The 25,988-nt window shown below is 38.6% G+C and overlaps 2 protein-coding genes across 6 annotated transcripts in view; one reads left to right on the top strand and one right to left on the bottom strand.

The window, feature by feature from the left end:
- The window catches only part of LOC105684667 (protein expanded-like), a 73,769-nt gene extending 63,684 nt beyond the window's left edge, over positions 1 to 10,085 (bottom strand). For 3 of the 4 annotated variants that reach the window (XM_048649819.1, XM_012398213.3, XM_012398222.3), the window contains exon 1: positions 6,807 to 7,367. The gene's annotated coding sequence lies outside the window, so the exon portion shown is untranslated. Of the gene's footprint in view, positions 1 to 6,806; positions 7,368 to 9,957 lie in introns of those variants that run through there. The other variant, XM_048649818.1, reaches the window with a different exon arrangement.
- On the top strand, positions 10,048 to 15,905 carry LOC105684497 (WD repeat-containing protein 26). 2 transcript variants are annotated; one of them, XM_012397892.3, is made up of 11 exons: positions 10,048 to 10,386; positions 11,272 to 11,508; positions 12,121 to 12,280; positions 12,392 to 12,562; positions 12,662 to 12,835; positions 13,074 to 13,259; positions 13,328 to 13,594; positions 13,735 to 13,880; positions 13,977 to 14,185; positions 14,330 to 14,504; positions 14,846 to 15,905. In XM_012397892.3, the coding sequence occupies exons 1-11, from the start codon at positions 10,373 to 10,375 to the stop codon at positions 14,859 to 14,861; spliced, it is 1,755 nt and encodes a 584-aa protein (XP_012253315.1). In that variant the 5' UTR covers positions 10,048 to 10,372; the 3' UTR covers positions 14,862 to 15,905. The 2 variants fall into 2 exon arrangements, with proteins under 2 accessions (XP_012253315.1, XP_012253307.1); XM_012397884.3 differs by having other exon boundaries at positions 10,050 to 10,386; positions 14,330 to 14,524.
- Positions 15,906 to 25,988: the final 10,083 nt, after the last annotated feature.

Below are 25,988 nucleotides of genomic sequence, written 5' to 3'. Positions count from 1 at the left end.
CGCGAGTCGATTCCGCTAAGCGGGACAAATGTAATTCCAGGGGAAAAAATTCGGCATTTTTGGGAATTTGCGAAAATCCTGTGCAAACCAGAAACGACAATTTTGATACTTCTTTCTTCAAAGGGACACCAGTTGACATGGGGTAAGAATGAGCCTTCCGCACTCTGGTCCATCAGTTATCAGAGAGCTTCAACTTTGACCAAGACGACGCGACGTACGGATGAAGTGAAGCATCCTCCGCGAACACTATGGGAATTATTATCACATCGTATGTTCCATCCGACGGTTCTCCTTCCGCGTGTTAGATTTGCGGCTCAATTCTATCCGTTTATCTTATTCCTCGTCTCTCGTCTCTCGTTTCTGGTGTTCCTCGTTGACCAAGCTACGCGTACAGGTAGGTATACATAGGTGCCTACGAGGATCTTTTTCTTGATCATCGTATACGCGCGTGCCTCTTCAGCTTGGTCACGGGACATGCGTCAAACTGTCAGTTTGTCAATTTGCAGGTAATTGGTTGGCCGCGCATACATACATACAGTTATATACGTGCGTACACCTACATCCGTGGCAGCCGTATTGTATACGTGTGTCGAGATTTCATATATGTACCACACATTCTTACGTAGTTCCTTCTCTCGTCTCCTACGGTTATTTATTTTCTCTCCATCTTACCGGCAATTTTTAAGTACGCGATACAGAGGAGAGACTCCTCGTCGACTTCCATATGCGCGGTTCAAGGCTCCAGGTTCTCAAGGGGGTCAGCCGTTGACCCGACTATGGTATATACGCGTTAGATTTATCGACAGCGTTATTAATCCCCCATATGGCTTTCGTTTTGTCCGAATTGCAATGCGGACGTTACACTACTCGTCGATTTCTCATTTTTTACACTACGAAATTATTTCAGATGTTTGACAAAATTTATCGTATCCTGATCCTGAGAATCTTGAGAATGGAAAAAGAAGGAGAGGAAAGAAGAAAAAGAAGATGAAAAATGTTAGTCCGCGCAGTCCTGAATAAATGTCAGATTCTCCAAATGGGCGAAACTCGAAGTGAATATTCACGATCAACGTATCCGTAAACGGGGAGGGTTTCGCCTTCTGATAGGAGTCTCAAATAACAATCTTTCCTCGAATTCCGCTTATTCGTACCGAAGATGGTGAAGGAATAGGTATATAGTTGAAAAGTCAACGGGGCGGCACGACGTTTTATCTTTCATCGGATAAACTTCCCTCTAATCTGACTCGGTCCTTTCTCTTCCCCTGAACCGCCGCTGTGCCACGGATTGAAATAAACGTACACACGGCATTACAACCGGTAAAACGTAAGATTTCATTAAACGCACGGTTATCGAGAAAAAAAAAAAAAAAAAAATGGCGCGCTGTACGAATTACTCCGCAGGGACTTACCGTAGCAAAGCGGTGAAGTTGACAGGAGCTGAACGCTATGCCAAAGAGATTTAGTCGGTTGTTCGAGGAAAACGGGGAAGAGGGGAAGAAATTCTACGGGGCTTTGTCTCAGAATCTCAGCCGCCCCTCTGGCATTCCATGGCCGAAGGCTACTTCGGTCGAAGAATTATAAACACTCTGTCGGGCACACCGAATATTTAGCCTCCCGTAAAGAATTTATTAAAACGAAAAAGAAATGGAAAAGAAAAGGCCAAGAATAGAGTATCCGTATCTCACGACTACGAGAGAATCAGCGGGGCGATACGAACGACCATTCTATGTAAGATGATTCGCGCTAGAGCATTAAAAAAAAGTGCCTGTGGAAAGCCACGTCTTATCTCGTATGATCCGAGACCGTACGGCGACTCGTATCCGTTAATCTTTGAAAATGAAAAAAAGGAAAATAGTGATAATAAATAAATGAATAAAACTAACTGAGACGAAAAAGAAGCCGGAGACACGTGACGAGATGAAAACCCCGCGCAGCATCGGCCGCAACTGCGACAATCCGCGGGACGTATGGTACGTAGTGGACCTAATGCGTGCTACGATCTTGTCCGGGTGTATCTCGCGTTCTATCGCGCACACCCTGGAATGCAAGTAGAGAGGACGCGACCGGGCTACGTGACCTCGATTCGAGATCTGGATATCCCAGTGGAACACGAGCCGTTGGATATGATCCTGTCAGAGGACCGTCAACGTCATTGTCTGTGCCGGAGATCGGACGCTGAAGGCTTCTTCAAAAAGAAGAAGCCAAGGGAAAAAAAAAAAAAAAGATGAAAAACCACAAGCCCTTCGGCGGAGTTTTTACATCGAATGAAAATCGACGAGACGCGACACCGCCACTCCAACAAAAACGTGGTTTTTGGGGCGAGAGTCACCGAACGAGAAACAATTGAGAAAAAGAGAGAAGAAGATTCAAAAAATTATGCAAAAGGATCACGGTCGGCGGACCAATTGCGAGTAACTCGGTATCGAATACCCCGTGGATATTCCCGTGTATTTTGTAGGAAAAAAATTGAAGATACGTTGTTGTACCTTCGAAGCAACTTACTGCAACAGAACGTACCTCATGATCCGAAAGGGGGTCAATATTACACGTCCCATAAGCTGGAACCGCAGCTTCACAACAGGATTGCGTTTACATTGATGGAAGGATTTAGTGCTCATCGGTTGCTAATTGGTTACCAAAATCCAAATTATAATGCTCCAGCCGTTTGGGCAAACTCGAGAATGCTTAGTTTGTGCTAAGTTTCGATCGAGTGAGCGCCGCCACCCCCGAAAATATCTGGATGATTTCGTACCGTCGCTCATTGTGAGAATTCAGTGCTATACCGCCGTTATTACGACATCCTTATGCATGCATACATATGCCGCGACAGCGGCATGCATGCACGTTTTACATAGCATCGTTACGGTTTCTCTGCGAGTTTCACAATATTTTCATCTATTTCATGCATGCACACAATGATGAATGATTCATTAAGAATTGCGCTCACGATTTTTCGTGGCTCAGTGATCCAAAAGATTGAAATAGAAGCGAGTCATTTCACTTGTTGCAGTTTAGATAAGAGAAACACCGGAACTTTATTTCCTCGGTGAGCAGGTGTATGTATATTCTATTGGTATAACAACGTGAACGGGTTATTTGAATCTGACGACGATCGAACCTCGTTAATTTCGTTTCTATTTTTCTTTCTCTCTTCTCTGTTCATTCAGCTTCGATCGGAACTGAATTTTTGCTGAATCACATTACGAGGTACGTAACGTCTCCCCGCACACGTAATAACTTCTGTGCAACGATCTTATTGTTGAGGAAAAAACATCGTTGTTCAAAACATGAAATACAATTACCGGAGATCAACGTTGTGTAAGGTATACTCCACACTATAACGAAATGACTCGTACGTACCGCAATACGCAACACTTCGTACAATAAATGTATAACATATATTTCACTCGAGTGAATGAAAAGAGAATGAGCACTCCTCGAGACAGCTTTGCGTATGTGCGTTCGGTGCGTACATAAGTGTCGTACGGTCGTGTAAAAATCTCATCGTGTCAACCGAATGAATACGCACGGTAGAATGCGGTATGCACAGTACCGAACACAAAGCTTTGTGCTTACGCAAGTTTCGTATGAGGTAGGTTGGAAAACGAAGTTTTACATATTCCATGTACCCGGTACACACGTTACGCCGTATAACACACGCGTGTGGGATGTTATACGGGGTATGTAAATATATATAATACTCGGTCATTTTCACCTGTCGTTATTACAATATCATCGTGCAAAGTGTATTTCACGTAGCCACAGAGCTACACACGTAACGTGTACGAAAAGCGATCCGAGCCTACCTAACTCTCCATTAAAATTCAGGGCAAGACAGCTAGCGAACATGGTGGCTTCTTCGAGTGTACGTTAGGTATAGTATATGTACACTGCGAAACCGTTCTTTAGCGCGCCTACGATCCAGGCATTTTTGCAGGTAGGTACTGTTACAATACCTCTGTCATTACCGTACACTACCTCGCATTTCGTGTTCGAAACAGATTAATTATCCGGTGGTAGATGAAGAGGAATCCGGAACGATCGTGTATAATAAGTTGAATAATCGACGACAATGGCAGATTAACGTAGGGCGCGGCAACGGCGATCTACGCGTGAAAAATCATTAAAGGGAGAGTGATTATTTTCCATCGATCGATGCGTCAAAATAATATACTTGTATTCCCGATTACGATATGTAAACGCTACTCTATGCTTGTTACACGCGTTGATTCATTGCAATTTCATTGTTATTTTTATAGACCAGCAACCTGACGCCTGCGCCACTACGATGATCTTTTTACATGTGTACGAACGTTGTCACCATAAGATGATGACCTCCTTCCGGTGGTTTGGAACGAATACACAGATTTAGATTTAATGAAAATCCAAAAAGAATTTCAACGGCTAGATAAACGGACAATTTTTCAAGCGTATCTCTCCCCGCGATACCGATGAAATCATTCTAAAATTGATAACCTACATCCTAATCGATTGAAACTCAATTGTTCTCGAAAACGCACACTGCACCGCGTGCGTCATAATTTTTGAATAATTCTGATACATTGAATATTCACGCATCGATTAACGATCGCGCTTCGCGCAAAATATGCCTATTTTATCCAAGGACGTGCGGTTGGTTCGCAGAGTTAACGTTCCCGCCGAGCATTCCATTCACTTTGGCGGTCAAAAATGACGACCATAATGATAACAACACCAACAACAACAGCAATAATAACAATAACAGTAATAATATTAATAACACGCCGCGGGAAGCCAGCGTGTAATTCTTCTAGTCGATCGCCATTCACGCTCTAAGACACGCCGCAACGTACGAGTAGGCCAGTTGGCGCAATGGAATATAATAGCCGACGTACAAGCAGCGCGCGTAAGTTCCAGAAAGGAATGCGAGGAGGCACATTAAACCCGAGATAACCGACTAAAAGCTATCGGTTTACCGGTCGATCAAACAAAATTATTATTTATTTGCTTCGTTCTTTTTTTTGTTTCCTTCCATTTCTTGTTCAACCGCCGTAGCCGCAATCATGCGAAATCTTTTATACGTTCATGCGTACTGGTCTGCTGTTACGTGAATGTAGAGATACGTGTAATGAGTACACACCACTTCGTGAGCGTAATGACAAAGACGACGACCACGATTATCGTAGCAATAATAATACAAAATTTCATACGTCTGTAGCTAGTTGGGGAGTAGAAAAATCGGCTGTGAATATCTTCAATGTTATGTACAGGGAATTAATCGACGTTCGATTAATTTAGTTTCTGATTTACGGTACCACATCCTGATCGTTGTACCAGCCTCAGCAAAAAGATTTTTCTGTATTACACAGACGCGATAGGAGTCGATCTTTTTTCTTTTCTATTCATTTTTTGTCCGTTACAACATACACGCGTGATTCAGCCGGATTCTAAAATTGCTGAAAATGATTTTCTGTCTCCAGTAATCAAGTAATTAATTGTTGATGTTCGAGATTGTTGTTTCCTTACTTTTGTTTCGTATCATGTGAAATAACAGCGGATCTGAAACGGTGGAGTTTCCCTCGAAATGAATTCCAGCTGTTGCTTTATAAAGATTCAACTAGAGGCGACGTAGTAATGCTTAGAATTACAATACTCGTTCTGCAAACATGCACCAAACGCGTAAGAGGCCCTGAGGCCGTGACACGGGGACGCTTTCACGTCGATCATTCGAAGGCGGGCGATCGAATCAGCGGTGAATCGTAACTGCGCGTATTTTGACTCGCCTGAAAACCGCACTTCTCAAACACGTGCGGATATCCATATTGGGATACAAAAAAAGGACTTGGCGCAAAGTTTAGGGATATTTTTTTCATATTCTTGTTCATTTCTTTATCAACAGAAACTAATCTACCTGTAATACGCGCTAGCTTCGGCGTGGATCATTTACACCAAAATAAATATCCAACTTTTACTCAATACCAAAACGTGATTGATTCAGATATACCAGATATATACTTATAGTCAAATATTTTATCACGCCGGTGAGAAGAAATTCTCGGAACGCGATTGAGGGCACACACACACGATGTGTGTGCCGTGCATACTCACATCCAACGATAAGTGAAAAAATAATAAATTGAAAAAAAAAAACAGAAAAATGAACAAACTTGGGTCAGGTGTGCGAGTTTGCGGAACAATGTTGTAAGGTGAGTAGGAACAAAATTGTCCGACGTATATCCGTGCGATGCGGACGTACCAAAAATCGTTACATCAACGAGCATCGGACAAAAAAATTGAAAGAAAAAAAAAAAATACCGCCTGCCCGTGGATATGATCCCAGGTTTCAGCGTTGAAGCTGCGAAGAGAATTCGGAGTCGTCGTGGCGATTATCGCACGTATCGATGTTATCGTGGATAAATGCGCCGTTGGAATTCCGAACGCTTTCAGACTCGGAGTGAAATAAACTAAAGCGATAGGAATCGACCGGGGGAAAAACAGCAGCTAAGAGTAATACAGGTATGCCGGTGACGCTGAGAAATTTTTGTCTTTTATTTTTCAACGTTGCTCACTCGCGGAATCTGATGATCTACAATTTAGCTGACTCCGAGGTCACGCGTCAGTTTCATCAAAGTCTGCACCGGACGTTGCTCGCAACGTAGACCGGACCGGCAACAAATGAGCAAGGAAAAATCTGTCGGCATTACACGCGTCTGCGTCGAGCGTGGTCAACGAGACGCTGAAACCGTCCGATTATTTCAAGATCCCCGTACATTCATCTCCGACGACTGGTTTGATAAGGAAAAAAGAAGGAATGAAAAGAAGCTCACCTCTTTCCGATAACTGATTGTGCGACACATTTATCCAGTCAAAGACAACATCCTGCATATCTTAGCTCTGAAGTAATCCAACTGCACACAACGATCGGTGGCTCGCATGCAACAGGTGATTCGACAAAACCAAACACTCAATAAGCGATTTATGTATATTATTATTATTATTAATCGATTAATATTATATGCACACCACACCACGCGAGAACAAAAATTATTATCTGTAATATCCCTATCTGGTAATGATAGGGCACTGAACACTACGGAGCTTAATTCGATTGTTCCTTATCCCTACGCGCGTTTCGAGCAAACCGCGTCGCGTCACTTTTTAAAACCTTTGACGGGTAATTAGCGTTCCGCAAACTTTCTTTCCGACACACCGCGGCACTTTGTTTTTGAACACGTCAACTAAACCGTTTGTTAATTCATAGCGTGTTAAAACGTGCGCTAATATACCAACGAATTAATTACAAACACCGACCAGCGGTACCGGCAGTCGGCGGTTGACTGCAGACTCAAGAGTCTTGGCACACGTCGATTCCTCCAGGTTTGAGCCTCTTGCTAGCGTAAGGTGCGCGCTAACCCGCCAGCTTATCCATAGCGGTCAAATCCCCTCCGTGAACGCCTCCTCGCGATCGAACTCAGAGGCTGCCGATTGTCTCTTCCGTTCTCCTGATTCAAAATTTGAAAATTCACCTCCTCGGTCTGCCCTGAGGATGGATTCAACGTTTCTCAGTCCCGGAATATCGACAACGGATACCCCTGTAGAGTCTGATATTTACATAGCCGATCGAAAACTTGTAGATTGGTACGAGCGGTCGCTATCGACTATCCAACGAAACTCCTGATCATATTTGTGACATGTAAAACGCAATCCATACCCCAACATACCACGTGGATCGGTGTTTTACACCGCAGAATGTCTAATTGCCTGCCGTCAGGTGCCACCTGCCCTGCAGCGCCACGTTCCTTCACGGAACTTAGTTTGACCACAGATATATTGAACTACATATATCTGCGGTTTGACTTACCGATACGGCAATTAATCTACGTGAGAGCAATTCCGTTTTAAATTACCGGAACTAACCGACTGTCCGATAACGCGAGGGAATTTTATGGCCTTATTATCGGAATGGGTGAAAAGCATCCGTTATCCATGTTGATAAGCGCGCGGAAGTCTGGTGCCTTGGTATTGACTCTTATCGTCTAAAAAGTGAGACCACAATTTCTTCGTTAGCGAGAAATGCGCAACGTTCTCAAGACGTCTACAGCGCAGTGGTAGCCCTAGACGTCTCTGAATGGCACCATGTAGGAATTCGAAAGCCATCGCCGAGCGCTCGTGATTATCGAGCTGTAAAACTGCCTAATTAGCGTCACCAGATATACCGATTGCTGTGCGTAAGATTTTCATGCACAGGCATGATGAATCCGATGGAATATTCGGAACGGATGAAAATAGATGGATAACGTTCGAGCGCTGTTCGAATTGATTTTCTCAAAAGTGCAACAATGGTGGATTATAATTTGTTCCATCTATGGAAACAGGATAAATGTAAGCGACGGCCAACCTCTATGTATTGCGGAAGTCGAACCCGTGCGAACCACAATTTGTTTCGTATCCCTATCCATAATAATTTATTAATCTTTGTGCGAGGTCCATGAATCAAATCTAAAGACCAAAGATATCGGACTCGCATGATTAATTGTTCCCGCTTCATATTTCTCTCGTTTACAATCCGCAAACGATATATTATCAACAAAGCAAGTCGATTAAACAACAAGAGAGGAGGAAAACCGATGTAAAAAAAATAATTGCCCCGAGTATTCAATCTTTCATCTAGTTGATCTTCGTCTAAACTTTGGTAATCGTGTACGGAAATTCAATTGTGGTATGAAAACTTGAGCGCGATGGGCGATTTCTCATGATAGCGGCGTAATCTCATTATAAATGGCTCGGGTGGATGTTTTCATTAATCGCCTAATCCCGACCTGTCCTCAGGCATATTTTAATTGTTACGTTACACGATTATTAAGTTGTATGAGGAAGTATGTTTCCAATTATTATCGAATTTGCCAAACATGAATCAGATCTCTTCGAATCATTTGAAGAGAACTTCAACACGTTTTTATATTTTATGTGGATTCGAGAACGTGCCTGTAGTCGGTGTACATTTTCATCCATATATGACCGACAAAAGTTGTTTCTTCAACATTTACAAGTACTTTGGACTTCGAGAAGGTGCACGGGGTACCTGAGACGTTAGATTTGGATTTTTCCGATGTCATCTTGAAGTTTAAAGTGTCACCTTCAAGATGCTTCCAGTCGATTTGACTTGCGTTTGTTTGTTTACTGGTTACACTCTCCTGAATCAACTCATGTCGAAAACACGAAGTGAACTTTTGACTCTGAGAAGGTGCACCGGGTGCCTGAGACGTTAGATTTGGATTTTTCCGATGTCATCTTGAAGTTTAAAGTGTCACCTTCAAAATGCTTCCAGTCGATTTGACTTGCGTTTGTTTGTTTACTAGTTACACTCTCCTGAATCAACTCATGTCGAAAACGCGAAGTGAACTTTTGACTTTGAAAAGGTGCACCAGGTGCCTGAGACGTTAGATTTGGATTTTTCCGATGTCATTTTGAAAGTTGAAATGTCCCTTTCAAAACGCGTTCTTTCAATTTTCTGTACGATGTTTATTGCAAGAGTTATGCGACTCTAAAGCAATTATTGCTCCTAAATTTTTGATCGAATACCCTGAATGACCCAGTTATGGTATCCATGGATATATTGAACTATATCTATGTCGTATCGAGGTATTTCAAAACGATTCTGAAGCTCAAAACTTCGACTCCACGAATCTTTATTGCAGTATTCTTTCATCTAAATTTCCGAAGCTCGAAAACTTTGCAAAAGCACCCCTTCACACCTCGGTGAAAAAACTTGAATTTCGTCTTGAAATTTTGGAAGCTTACGCGGGCCTTTCTATGGTATTAGAGGGTAGGTGAGTGCATGCAAGTAATGCAGTTCTAATGCAGTTCGCAGACACTACTGGCATCTACCGGTGTGGCGATCAAGTGAAGATAATGAAGAAGCAGAGAGGCTCACTCTAGCGTGGAGGTATGAAAAAATGGTGAACCTAGCGAGCCTACCTCTAGCACCCTTCCCTCGGCCCCTCCATCGTCATACGAGCAAGACCGTCGAGAGTGACGTAAACGACGATCTAAACAAGTATCAGCTGGTGGCAGTCATTGTTCGTGTCCGTTTTGGCAGACGTACAAGAATCCTGTGTCTACTTTTTTTCGGTAGCTGTGCGGACTCGCCTGGTGCACCATTGCGTACGAAAGGGGGGAAATTGCAATTTTCGTACAATCCTCCCTGCATACTGTGCCCCACCAACTAAAAGAGCGATAATAATTGTGTGAAAAACGGGGTGGTACGCGAACAAGCCTGGCCTCGAGCGGCGAGTCGGACGACGGTGGACTCGCTCCGCCACCGCGCAAAAGGTCCCGTAGTTCTCTCTCGGCTACCGTAAGACCAGCGGACGAGCTCCACTCCAGCACAGAGATGGAAAATTTTCGGTAATTCTCTACCGCATCTTCTTTCCACTCTGGGTTCGATTCGGGCTATTTTTGAATTTTTAATCTCATGCCTCAAAAAGGATTTTTGAATCTGGCTATTCTCTAATTTTAAGATTAATTCTGACCAATTTTTTTTCTTACAAAGTAACCTGATGTTCTATGACGTTGCACAAAAAATAAATAAAGTATTTTTATTTATCTTGCACCCGAAAAGTTTTCTCTTGACTTTTTTTTTTTGTTTGGTCTTTGTTCAATCATCAATCTCGACCCATACTTCAAAATGTCAAGATCTAAATAGTACAGCACTTCTACTTAGTTTGCATTTGAATTTTACAGTTTCTACAGTAGTTGCAGGGCTGTCATTAATGCTTAACCTACACAGTTGTCATTGAAAGTTGTTGAAATATTCTTTCATTGTCTCTGACTCCAAGTTACCTTACATACGTAAGCCCCACGTTCTGTCAAAATCTTTTGATTGTTCAACTATAACTCTAGGGAATTCTGTCATTCTCTGAAAATACAATTTTACAACGCGTCACTTATGACTCTCTTTGTCATAATCTCAAAGTTATCACCTCCAATAACACACCTCAGTCTTTTAATTCTTTAGACGACACATGTTTGTTATAGATTGTATGCTTATAAATATCGATTCTGTCAGAAGAGCATACAGCAACAAAGAAAGCTGTTACTACCAGAACTCTTTGTCTCGCAATGGCTAAAGTGACCCACCAAATTATTGCCTCGTAGGCATTCAAATACTTTATCTTCTTGTTCAGTTTACTGGTGTGTTGTGGCACAAGCTTTGGAATATAGAACGCGTACCTTGGTAATGAGTGGATGATCTCCCTAGTTGATTAGCTAAATTTAATGTCGATATTACAGCACCATGCAGCAAGCATCGAATGGTGTATCTGCACCTCCCGGGCCCCAACAAAATGGTGCCTCAGCAGACACTGGTGGGCCTCATACTAATGGGAACATAGTTCCGGGAACTGATGGGGATCTCAATGGTTTGAATAGTGAAGCAAATGGAGCTTCTGATACTCCCAAAGTTATGGACGAAACGAATCAAGATATTGTGCGACTCATTGGACAGCATTTGAAGACAGTAGGACTCGAGTGAGTTATTATTTTGTTATCTCAAACAAGACCCCTACTGATCGGTCAAAAAATTGCTAGTTTCAAGCAAGTGCACAGTTTTTTCACTTAATATTCATTAAATGATGCATCATATGTAATTACATAACAATAAAACTAATTAAAACTGAATACATTCCAAGAAAGTCTGAGGTGGGCATTGCAACATATTTGAGAGTAGCTTCAGTTTCACTTCTGCTTCATATGTAAAATTTTTCATGAAATTATGGCGCAAACAATTCTAACACATTATCCTTGCATTTCTATGGTGCCTCGCCTCTTAGATGCACCATATTTTTTGTTGCCAACACATGTTTGGAGTACAGTCTGTGGTATACCTTAACACGCATGACTGATTTTTAATAATATATCATGATTGAGTCATTGATTAGGTAACTCACATAATTTTCATAGACAAAAGATGTTTGTACTTCGTCAAAATAATTTTCCTGTCATTAGTCCACCCACAAATTCGAAGGACATATTCCCTTGGAATTATTTGGTTCTGTTTATTGCCCATATGGCTTGTGCTGTAGCATAGTTGCAATGCCTGTCCTATTGGCGAAATTAGTGACATATAAGCATGATTTCTAGCCGTACGGCTGATCTGCTCATGCAAGAGTCAGGATGTCGTTTAGACCATCCATCTGCGGCAAAATTCAGGCAACATGTAATGGATGGTGACTGGAACAAAGCAGACCACGATCTCAACGAGCTGAAGTCATTTCTGCACGGTTCCAGTCAAAGTCTCGTGGTGAGAATGATGTTCATTTAAATGTGATGTGATCTGGTGTATTCATTTTTGATAATAACATATAAACCTAAATAAGCTGGATGTATAACACTTGGAGTGCGCATCATTTAGGAAATGAAGTTTTTGCTATTGGAACAAAAATACCTCGAGTTTTTGGAGGAAGGTTTAGTACTCGAAGCCCTACAAGTTCTACGCAACGAACTCACCCCACTGGGACATAACACTGGCCGTGTACACCAATTATCAGCTTTCATGATGTGCAGTGGACGTGATGAACTACAGGTATATAGAAAAATTATTTCTCAAAATAGATTCCCAAACAAAAATATTCCTGCTGCAAATTCCTGGATGGTTCATTTCTATCCGTGAATTGTGTAACAGACACGTGCAGGTTGGGATGGCAAAGGCCCAGCCTCAAGAGCTGCTCTAATGGACCGACTGCAAAGGTATCTACCACCTTCTATTATGCTGCCACCACGTCGTTTACACTCTCTTCTATGCCAAGCTGTGGAAATGCAAAATCAGCAGTGTACATACCACATTACTCACACACAGGTAACACTCGACTTTCAGTACTCAATCTTAATCAAATAATAATGTGTCATTTTCCAGTCCATGCATAAAATCAAAACTATTCTTGACAGTATACCCATTGATCATGCTTCATTTTCGGTCAAATATTACCAAATATTCTAAGAAGCATTACAATCTCAAGCTAAATAATCCTTTGTTTGTTATTCAGTTTAGAGAGCAAGAATCGTGAAGTAGCTAAGAAATTCATTCCTCTGTTTAGACCAGCTTAGAGAATGTATCCCTACTCGTAGACCACAACTGCAGCAAGGAACAATTTCCATGCCATACGACTCAAGTACTTGATGAGCATTGCGATGAAGTGTGGTACTGCAAATTCTCTCCAGATGGACTTAAATTAGCCACTGGTTCCAAAGACACAACTGTCATCATTTGGGATGTTTGTCCTGTAAGTTTATTTCCAATGGTGCCAAATTAATTGGGAAGTCAAATAATTCAATAGGATTATCTTTTCAGGACACATTAACTGTGACACATAGAAAGACGCTTGAAGGTCACTCGTATGGAGTGGCATTAATAGCTTGGAGCCCAGACAGCTGTCACTTAATCGCTTGTGGGCCAGAAGATTGTCCCGAACTTTGGCTCTGGAGCGTTGACTCACCCGACTGCGAACTAAGAGTAAAATTTACACAAAGTCCCGAGGATTCTCTTACTGCATGTGCGTGGCATCGTGATGCTAACAAATTTGTCACAGGGGGTATGCGAGGGCAGTTCTATCAATGTGTAAGTTTCCTCAGTTAAATATGACGAGACATTCAAGAGTGTATTTATGTCTATCTATAATGAAGTGCTTTGTCTAGAACTTCATTTTTCCCAAAACTTACGTTTTGGATTCAGCAAAACCATTTTACTTGCTTATTCAGGATATGGAAGGCAATGTCATTGATTCCTGGGAAGGTGTTAGGGTCAAATGTTTGTGGTGCAGAAATGATGGAAAAACTGTATTAGCTGCTGATTCTCATCATCGTATAAGGGGTTACAATTTTGACGAACTGTGCGACTTCACCGTGTAAGTTGACTCGCAGAACATTATTCCCTTTGTTGACTTTCTCACATTACGAGTCTTCGGCAATACTCTAATTATAATGCACACATGTGTCCACAGGTTACAAGAAGATCATCCAGTAATGTCGTTCAGTGTTAACAAGTCCGACCGCCTTGCTCTACTCAATGTAGCTAACCAAGGCGTTCATCTCTGGGATCTACAAGATCGCTGCCTTGTTAGAAGATTTCAAGGAGTCACTCAAGGACACTTCACAATTCACAGTTGTTTTGGTGGCGTAAACCAAGATTTCATTGCCTCTGGAAGTGAAGGTATGTTGGCTATGCACTGTTTCCATTATCTCCTTGGTTGATAAAAACCTTGGTAACTTGCCAGTGGGTTGAAATATAGTTTATCGCTTTTTCAGGTTTATCTGCATGTCTCTATTAATCCGTATTAATTATTTCGACTTACAGACCACAAAGTTTATGTCTGGCATATAAAAAGAGAGTTACCTATAGCCACATTAACTGGTCATAGCAGAACTGTTAATTGTGTATCTTGGAACCCTGTGTATCATCAAATGATGGCGTCTGTGTCTGACGATTGCACAGTACGGATATGGGGGCCCAGACCTTCTACCCCAGAAAGGTCAGATACTGCGAAGAATGGTGAATATATATTTACTCCATACTCGCCAATAGCTAGCAATTAAGTAGCCGCTCGAATTTGTTTGGTAAACTGAACGGTACGGTGTTCGGTAAATAGTCTTCACGGTCTCCAGATGTCAAATTAGCCGCGTTATGAGTAATCCATTTTCGCCATCAGCAAGAAATATTGCACCTCCCAAGAGGCTTCTCTTTGTTTTAGCTCACTTTTCTTTTGAATAACTTACGTTATTCATAAAAAATGACCTAGAAAACTATTTTTTTCAATCACTTGCTCTACCGCTGTTTCTATAATCATAACATTGTGACTTGACAATTTTCTAGCCACCCCGGAAAGTAGTTCTTCAAATGGCAGTGGCTGGCACGAGATGGTATCGTAGCGGCTCAATGTAGACTGTGATTCCCATGACCCTATGGTGTTCAAAAGACTGCCCTGTTGACCCTCTTTCTTCAAAACGAATTACCCCATAATCTGCTCTACTATACATTGATCTATCACAGCGCTGGGGATAACCAAGGGCCTCGATTGTAAAGCACTTTGCGCTTGACTAATTTGCATAAGCATGTCAAGAGGATAATCATGTAAAGTTTGGCATGATAAGTGTATTAAAAGTAAACGCACTTTGTAGTATAGCCTTACTACGTTTGTAGTATATTTGGCAAGGAGCACTTGCAAGACTCGTCGAGTTGCTGAGTATTCACGTCCTGTAAGGTAACACTTCCGTTTTACCAAACGTTTGACAACAATTTGTTGTTTCTATATTATTACTTTCTACACCTTCGGGAATCGAAGTATTTTGTGCTTGCCCGCCGTGTGTACCATACCGGTTAGTGGGTACAAATTTTATATCAAAAATCGATAAACTTTTCGGGGGTATCACGTATTTTCACAGAATTACCTCCAACGTTCTTAACATGCTCGAAAAGATAGCGATATACGCACCACTTGTATCGATCAATAACTCATTCATATGACCGATCATGATTCTTCTGATAATTCGCTATCCCACATTACACTTTTGAAAAATCATATACGTTATGTTCCATGAGAAATCACACACACTCCGTAAAAATTAGGGGCATTAGTCTTGTAAGGAAAATACCATTATTATCTATTCGGAGTGTATTAGTCACGACAATCCCATGATAATGCTGTGCCAAATTAATTTGAGTAGACGTTAATTCAGTTATTAATGATTTATCAAACATAGTAATGATTATAATAATTTTCGGGCTAAAAAAATCCATCATTTTTGTACAACTCTAATATTTTGTCAAAATCCACTATGTAACACCGTCAAATGTACCCAATACATTGTACCGCAAACAACCATCAAAAGAATGTGCCCACAGGACTTTGAAAATATACATTTTATTTATGTGATAGAGTTGTTATAATGTTATTATGATATGTATTTTCAATATTACGTTTATTCTCATTCTGCGCAAATCCATTCGTAAAGCTATTCATGTCCAGAACACTATTCTACTTCAACTTTCGTTTCACGATTTCATAATTGATTTCAAGAGAAATGTTTTAACTGTAACCGACCGGTTTTACTTGTGTGCCGGTGTTTGCCAACAGCCGTCGAAAAGTGAAATACCTCATCAGGTATTTGACTGCTTAATTTTTATACATAAGTATTTGTCATATCGAATTAAGAATTAAAAAACAAATGAAAAATTAAAAGAGTTTGATCTGAGTGAAAAATGATTCGTGATTACATAAAAATGGCTCGATAAAATTTTCCTAGTGGCCGAATTTTCGGTATATTTTGTGAGCAGGAGGTGATCATTCATTAAGATAGCAATACTCATGCCTCACCGCTAATTAATATCTTGAGGCTGATAGTTAAAAATATAGACATGCTGGGACTTCATGAGATTCGCATGTGATGAAATTCTCAACTTGAAATTTCACTTGGATTATGGACACATAATTCACATCACGATTATTTAGATCCATAGGTGTGTTTGATGATCGCTATAAACTACAATAAAAGATTCAATTAAATTAAGCCTAATTTCACTGTCTTTGATATGTTTTAGTTAAAATTCGAAAAATCTATCGTGTCAGCGTTACACCCTTTACTTGTTATAAATATATCCCTTCCACAAGCCGAATAAGTGGAGATATGCATACCTCTATACTTTACATTGTGACTGAATAATGTCTATGGTATGATCGAGTACTACAAATCATGGTCAGCAGGTGAGCTTAATACGTAGAAATAAAAGATGATTCGCCACAATAAACTAACTGGAAAGGCACTTGCTAGTATTTAAATAACTGACAGACGTTAATTCTCCCATATCTGATGATAAATAATAGGAACCGGTTTTGAAGTTTGTTCACTAGCATTTTTATAAAATGCACATGTTCATTGGATTTTTGAGCCCTGCATCCATACTGGTACAAAAGACATCACGTTCTTTTGGCATTCAAATCGCGATTCAAGCAATTTATGTAGTCTTTGTACAAGTTTCGATTGTCCAAGGAACAAAAACAAAACTGTAAAACTGTTGCATTGTCATTTGTACCATAGTTGGATATCAACCGATAGATAAAAGTTACAAAAATATGTTTCGCATTAAGCATAAAAATATAACATGAGGTCATTCCAGTTATCAATCTGTGACAAACATTAGAAAAACACATGTATAATCATTGGCACACATTGTTATTATTTTGAGCTTTCTACCAGAACCAGATTTTTGCTTTCTTTATCGTATTTGTTGATGTTCTGACATAACATACGAGATTACAGGTTGAAGGAGTTAAATATATACCGAGCAGTATATGTCAAACGATTCACTCCCACCTTGATTTACATAATATAAAAATAATAAGTACATTATCAATAAGTGAGAGATCAATATTGACGTTATATTCTGGTATGTTTATATTCTTTTCAAAACCGTCACTCGTACTTTGGTATACTCTCAAGTGTCAGTGGTAAAATCGAATCTTGAAAGAAATTATAGTAATTTGTCGGGTTAGATATCTATAATAGATTTAGAAACTATAATTTTATAAGGCGGCGTTGTTTTAATTTATATCCTTCTTGAGAAAAATTATTGTTAATTTTATATTTAGTATTATTATTATTGTTACTGATACTACTACTACTACTATTATTGGTATTAATATTTATATCATCAACCATATTATTAATCCATTATGTTGCTCTTGCATTGTGTTATTCAAAGAAAATAGGAGTAATATTGTAATCCTGTCCATCGTCAATATCTGTATCATTTCAACAGAATAAGTACCGTTATCAAATTTCTTCGCCGACCTCTTAATAATTTTCATGAATCAGGGAATAGTTTGAAGTAAGAGTTTTAGAAGTAAAAACCATTATGTAGAAGAGCATATTATTCGGCTCCATAACTTCTCTGAAATATTTATATCGTTACACTTGTCTTATGTTATTATTCGCACTGTAAAAAGAATGCTCAGAATTCGGTAGTACCTAAAACTTTGTAAATTTACATGTGTTCATAATTATTCGGAGGCACCATACTTGTCTAATATTTGTCACCTCTGTATTCGGCGCTCACATTGCTCATAAAATTGCTGCTCACTATGTATTGTGAATCAACGCTGACGCTAACGTGTTTTTGGTTTGGCATTAGTTCTTGAAAAAAGTTTATCGGTAATGGTTGAGGTAATTGACAGTTGATCATTTCTCGGCAAATCATCAAATCACCCTCGTGTGACCCTTATTTGTTGGCCAGGGGTATTGAAATCTTCTGCACATTGTGTGATACTCATCGTACAAATGAAGCAAGATGTACATATGTATCACATTATTACGTCTAATAAACCCGACAATATCGTATAATTGCATCGATTAAGATAATTTCAGAAGAACTTGAGGATGATATCTTTGGTTTTACATGAATCAGTTAAGTTACAGGGACAAGTATAAAAGAATGTGATGACTTTGATAATATAAAAACTATGAACAAATTGAGGGTTTTCTTAAATTGAATACAGCCTCTTTCCTTCAAGCTACGTATTTTTACAACAGTGGCGTTCAAAATTGTATCTACAAGACGGAGCTTCATACCTATGCCTACATAGGGAGATTGTACTATTGGGTCTTGTGAAATCAAAAATACTGACAAGTCACTTTTCATTGACCCGATCAATCGAATTATCGTTATTTCGTAAAGCTGTTCAATTATTTACATAAATTAATGTACCAATCTCAAGAATCAAATTCTTAGTATTACTTGATTCTATAAAATATTTGATTCTAAGAATATCAAAGGCCATCTAATCATTCATACAAAACCAATAATCGTACATAAAAACTATAATAACAATAAGTGTGAAATTCTATGTAATATTTATATAATAAACGAATATTATAAAATTTAGGGAAAGAGTGCTATAGTTGCAATATCAATGGCAGTCGAGTTTCTTAATTATAGTAGATAACTCACAGCGTATAAATATTAGGCTCATAAAATACCTATAAGTATACGTTTATATCATTTTTTGATATTTAGCATACAAATTACAGATTATTCGCCTTCGAAGTTGGCAACCTATTGGCGAAACGTCGATAGGCTTGTGTGACACCAGCTATGCAAATGAATGCACTTATTGTAAACTAAAGGGACATTAGTGGCAGTTGTAAATAAATGGAAAATTCTTTACTGTAGTGCCTTTCATTGTGCAAGGCTAACAATTGAGTTATACACATCACGTTAAGTTATGCTTCACATATTATTGGGACGTAGAGTATAACATTATTCTCATATTATTCAGTGTACCCTCATGCGAGAATTGTAACTTCTAATGCTAACGCATGCTTCGAATTAAGTTTTTACCTTTCAATCTCGACATGATTATCGAGCAATTATTAATATAATTTTCTCTTACTCCGACTATCCTGCAGATAAAGAGATATTGTTTGAAATCCTGTTCGATTAGCACCTGTCATTATGTATGTGAATCTTAATATTTGATAACGATTCGTTATATTTTTTTCATATGTTATGCAGACATTGTGGAGTATCGATGTCCATATATTTTGTACCGTATAACAAGGTGAGATACAATCACCGGATATATTACTTCTTGCGATACGATGTATGGAATATTTAATTTTTTAACAGAACAATATTCGACTTTCAAAACTAATTGTATTTATAAAACGACAGTGTGTGGATAGAAATCCTGTAAAAGATCTCTGTATAATTTGTTTAACTTTTAGAATTAACGCTAAGACTGTAATCAATATATTATATTTATTATTTATATATATAATCATATTTTTATATATATTTTTAATGAATATGATTTGGATTCAAACTGCTTTGTTGATTTCTCAGCCCTATTACGACATTATGATGCACACGTTAATATTATTTACGATTGGAAGAATCCAGGGATAAATGTCCTTACTTTTTATAACTCCAAATGTACAGAATAAATAAATTGTGCTTGTAGAACACGAAGGATGGGTAAGTCTTCGTTAGTTATTCAAACTTTTTTCATCCTCTGAGTTCAAGAGATACAATGATGCGAATGTGCTACAAGAATAGGACATCCAGCCTTATGAGAATCTTGTTCCCAACCGCAAAGTTTGAGTCATTTATTGTAATGACTCGAAATCTATACAACTAATGCATGTGGGAGAAAAATATAAGATGACTTTGACTGTGTAGATAATAAATGATTCGCTTCTGAAATAAAGAGAAAGTTTTGATGAATGAGTTAGAAAATATATTTTTAAATATATAAAATTGGAAGTAAATGAGTTCCGTATTTATATAAAAAACCATCAATATTATAGATATGGACTCCTAAGCACAAGAATGGAATATCGTCCTCTGCAACATCCTTGGATAATCAGAGTCGACACATAAGTCAGTTACAAATTAATGAGAATCGAATTTCTGAAATGAGTTACAAATTGTAGGGCCGCAGCAATCACAGTTAAAAACACCTGAAATGACGCGTTTCCAAACCACCTTATATGAGGTAGCGTCCTCGGCTCGTTTCGGTTTTTTTTTTAGTGGAACGATCGCCATTAAGCCCTATACAAACCACTGTCGTTGGGCCCCCCCTCATGAGCCGGTCTGGTGGAATGAAACCTGCAGACATATGAGAAATAGAGAAAAGAGAAGAACAGATATTTTTCGAGACAATAAAATAATGATTATAGACATGGAAATTGCATCTTAAATCACATAGAAATAAATTAGGTAATTGACACACATGAAAAGTAACACTCGTACATGAAAACACAAACATTAAAATAAAACCTAAACACCCACAAGACATAGTACCACATCATACATGAAACATGGACAAAACAGACAAATGGATGAACATTATCATTAATTTAAGTTACTTAATACTAAATATCGTGATCACAGATACAAAGAAAAATTGAGCAATTGGAAATTAGTGTTTCGATGGTATGACTTCTGGAAAAAGAAAAAGCGTTTATAAATTGAATCATAAAACGTGAAATATAGAACATATAAACAAACAATAATCCTGAAACATATAAACAAGCAATCGACGCATTATTACGTCGGATTGTATTTCTGCAAAAAGGAAGAACAAGCAAAGTTAACTGACAATGAAATAATTTTGGCTGCTGCAATGTAGAGATCTGCGGTTGAGGACATATTTTTTTCATGCCTGGAAAAAAAATTGAATATTATTCAAGTTTTGACTGAGTTTATGAAAAAAAAGCTTCGATGAAGTGAAAACCCATCTGAATTCTGAAAAATTGAACATTGAAATACAAGATATGCAACATGCTAATTGCTGAAACATATGAAATGCGTTAATAGCCAGAGACAGCCTGTGAACATCTGATCAGTAACGACACTGAGGAGAATCCGAAAGAATCTTGAAGAGTTGTTCGGAAGTTTGAATTCCTGAAATCAGAAAGCAAACTGCACATTAGTAGCCAGAGACAACCTGTGAACAACATCTGATTAGCAATGAAACTAAAGGCTAAACCCTAACATCTGTAAGAAAATTCAAATTAGTATGACAACTGGAAATAAAAAAGATTGATTAGGACCTGTAAGAAAGTTTTATCAATATCGATAGTCTGAAAGGCAAAATTTCGATTAGTATCTTACAAATAATCGCGTGGAGGTCAAATACCACGTACAAAAAGTTGCGTAAGTACTTGATTCCTTACAATTTTCGCGGTTTGGGGTTTAAAACGCATGAAGCGTTGCCAAGGATGTTTTAAGCGCCAAGTCCGCGCGCATACGAGCAGCAGCGACGGAGCTTGGATTTTTATTTCAAGTTTTTGAAGCGCCTTGCAAGATGGCAAGTCACGCTGGTGTCGTTTATAATACCTATGAAACATGCAAACAAACAACATGCAATTCCTCGTCCTCGCGCTATATACCCGCGCGAGCAGCGTCAGATTTGGAATATTTCTGCTAATCGAAATCGAAAAAATGCAATTTTTGATCGCATTCTTCTATCCCAATTAGCATAGAGGAATGGAAGGAAGAAAATGTTTAGAAAGGATTTGTGGCGTGGCGGTCGGCGATCCTCTTCGACGCGAAGTCTTCGAGCTCAACGTCCACCTCACTTCCATGCACCACGGCTGGTACGGAGAGCAATGCGGACGTATTTTGCCCATTCCAAGTGACCAGAAATATTACAGGAAAGCAAAAAAATCAATTTTATTTGATTTGTCTAGTGGGGTTTGTGAACGTTGTTTGGGAAAGGAAACGGATCTACTGGATCTCAGCAAAGAGATCTTAGAGACCAGGTGAAAAGAATCATTGGAAAAACATGAAATAAAATATTGTACGAAATTGAATAATGCAAATCGATAAACTCTACTCAATTGATCACTTGGAATTGCTGTGGAAAGAAAAGATGCACTTCCGATTTCTTGCCTACCCACTTTTGTCAGCCCACATCCCACCCAACGGTTAAAACTATGATGACTTGCACACTCGCATACACACTGCACATACAATAAAAACCCTTCGCGATGCATGAATTTACCTATACCTGCCTTTCACCTATATTTATCCAAGAAATGATTTTACTGACGAAAACCCCAAATCATACTTGCGCCGGCGCAACAAAATCATTCCATCTCACTCACATCTCACATTCATTGCCGTGGTATCTCGTTCAAAGACTTACCGTCAACCTGTTATGTGTAAAAATGAAAATGGGCTGCCCATGCCCCGGCCAAAGCCATAATTTACTAAATTTTGAAAGAGTGTGTGTTTTTACTAGCCAAATCTCATTCAACATTTATAATCTCCGCATGACTTTTAATACCTTGATTTCGCAAGAATCTTTGAAAAATGAATGTCATTACAAAAAAAGGAATGACTTTAATTCATCTCGTATCTATTTGTGTACTCAATGAAAAAGTTAAGGGCTGAAGGATTTGTGTAAGGGAAGAAAAATTCTTGTATGATTAGACATCCTAAATCTCGTTAATCTACATACGTATAGTTTCTTAATGTACTACAAGCAGTCTTAATTTATAAAAACTTAACGAAAATTCTCAAGTTAATTTTAACATTTCTTAAGTATGGATTGGAGTTCCTGACAGTTATTCTATTTTGTCTTAATGCTCACCAAAAATACAATATGTGGTGATCTAATATTTTTCTTTGAACGGGAATCAAACCCGATCATGAATGGTACTAAGGCATATTCCTTCGAATTGTACCAATTTCAGAAGAGCGAACATTGCCAAAGAATATTCTTATCATAGTTAACAATTTTGGAAATCTTATTTTATTCATCGACATTTGATGATAATCTTATTTTTATTCTTAATCTACATGATGTCCGCGGTAGTTGCTTGAAGCTTAATCGGATATTTGAAGTAAACATAGAGTCAGGGAGAAAAACGAGATGTTGAAAGATATTTTTATCTATTTATGAGTGCCAGTTAATTAGTTCAAGTGAAGAAGAATTCAGAAGAACTGAATTGATAATTGATGCAAGTTTCGTAATAGAATCGCAAATTGTACTTGTACCTATGTACATTTATTCATACTCTCTGGTGAAATTGATGTATCATGAAAAATTGAATGATACTATATAAATCGTGGACATGACGATGATAACAATCTACATCCATATCAATAAACATACACATACATACCCACATACACAAATAAACACATACGTGGTCATCGGGTGTGACTGTACTAAGTGTACAGTTCAGCTACCCGAAATGACCCCACATACATGGTCATCGGGTGTGACTGTACTAAGCGTACAGTTCAGCTACCCAAAATGACCCCACATACATGGTCATCGGGTGTGACTGTACTAAGCGTACAGTTCAGCTACCCAAAATGACTCCACATACATGGTCATCGGGTGTGACTGTACTAAGTGTACAGTTCAGCTACCCAAATGACTCTACACACATACATAGTCATCAGGTATAACTGAGCGCAGCAGCTAAGGGTACGCGAACTTGTTATTATCATTGAATAACTTCTTCACGTACACCCACCCGTTGCAAGCAGTTGCCCCCAATGACTCTACAGACATGGTCATCGGGTGTGACTGTACTAAGCGTACAGTTCAGCTACCCAAAATGACCCCACATACATCGTCATCGGGTGTGACTGTACTAAGCGTACAGTTCAGCTACCCAAAATGACTCCACATACATGGTCATCGGGTGTGACTGTACTAAGCGTACAGTTCAGCTACCCAAAATGACTCCACATACATGGTCATCGGGTGTGACTGTACTAAGAGTACAGTTCAGCTACCCAAATGACTACACACATACATACGATTATGTATGTACACATAAATTTCCATGGATACAGATTATTACCACCATCGCGATAATTATAATCATTATCATCATTCATTTTTTGATCGTAAACGTACGTCGAGCACATTGACTGAGTGCGGAATGATTTTCTAAAATAAGATTCTAATAGAATCTTTGGGAAATGAATTTCATTACAGAAAAAGGAATGTCTCTAATTCATCTCATATCTATTTGTGTACTCATTGAAAAAAAATTAGAGTTCGGAAGATTTGTGATAAGGAAGTAAGATTCTTATATGATTAAACATCCTAGATCTCGTTGATCTCCATACATAAAGTTTCCTAATTTTACTACAAGCAGTCTTGACCCATTAAAACTTGACGATGATTCTGAAGGTAATTGTTCCATTACCTAGATATGCATTTGGGTTCTTCATCAGTATGTAATTTCCTTCTTTTCTTAAATTTAAATAAAAATACAATATGTAGTAAAGTAATATCCTCGTTTGTGCGGGAATCGAACCCAATCGTAAATGTAAGTCCGTCGAATCCTTGGAATTCTGATGATTTCAGAAGCAGAAGAGAAAACGTTGAAAAATACAATGTGTAATGAAGTAATATCCATTACCTAACCATCCATTAAGGTTCCTTATCAGTATGTAATTTCCTTCTTTTCTTAAATTTAAATAAAAATACAATATGTAGTAAAGTAATATCCTCGTTTGTGCGGGAATCGAATCCAATCGTAAATGTAAGTCCGTCGAATCCTTGGAATTCTGATGATTTCAGAAGCAGAAGAGAAAACGTTGAAAAATACAATACGTAATGAAGTAATATCCATTACCTAACCATCCACTAAGGTTCCTTATCAGTATGTAATTTCCTTCTTTTCTTAAATTTAAATAAAAATACAATATGTAGTAAAGTGATATCCTCGTTTGTACGGGAATCGAACCCAAACGTAAATGTAAGTCCGTCGAATCCTTGGAATTCTGATGATTTCAGAAGCAGAAGAGAAAACGTCGAAAAATATAATATGTATTGAAGTAATATCCATTACCTAACCATCTATTAAGGTTCCTTATCAGTATATAATTTCCGTCCTTTCTTAAAATTAAATAGAAATACAATATGTAGTAAAGTAATATCCTCGTTTGTACGGGAATTGAACCCAATCGTAAATGTAAGTCCGTCGAATCCTTGGAATTCTGATGATTTCAGAAGCAGAATAGAAAACGTCGAAAATACAATATGTAATGAAGTAATATCCATTACTTAACCATCCATTAAGGTTCCTTATCAGTATGTAATTTCCTTCTTTTCTCAAAGTTGAATAAAAATACAATATGTAGTAAAGTGATATCCCAATCGAACCCAATCGTAAATGTAAATCCGTCGAATCCTTGGAATTCTGATGATTTCAGAAGCAGAAGAGAAAACGTTGCCCAAGCATATCGTTTGTATAGTTGACAATTTCGGAAATTTCAAATTATTCATCAAGACTTAATCGTAATCTTATTTTTATTCTTAAGCTATACATGATGTCCGCGGCAGTTGCTTGAAGCTTAATCGGATAGTTAAAGTTAGCAGAGAATCAGGAAGAAAAAAGGGATGTTGAAAACTAGGTTTGCCTGTTCATAAGTTACAGTTGATTCGTTCAAGTGAAATAGAATTGATAAACAATAAATTGGTCAT

Source organism: Athalia rosae, chromosome 2 (genome assembly GCF_917208135.1).
Source record: "Athalia rosae chromosome 2, iyAthRosa1.1, whole genome shotgun sequence".
In the NCBI taxonomy this organism is placed as follows: domain Eukaryota; kingdom Metazoa; phylum Arthropoda; class Insecta; order Hymenoptera; family Athaliidae; genus Athalia; species Athalia rosae.
Note: the sequence above shows the minus strand (reverse complement) of the source record. Positions and strands in the feature narration are given on the sequence as shown.

Coding starts and splice junctions, on each gene's coding strand:
- LOC105684497 (XM_012397884.3), top strand. Junction 13,881..13,976: donor GAACTGTGCGACTTCACCGT/GTAAGTTGACTC, acceptor ATGTGTCCACAG/GTTACAAGAAGATCATCCAG. Junction 14,525..14,845: donor GTCAGATACTGCGAAGAATG/GTGAATATATAT, acceptor ACAATTTTCTAG/CCACCCCGGAAAGTAGTTCT.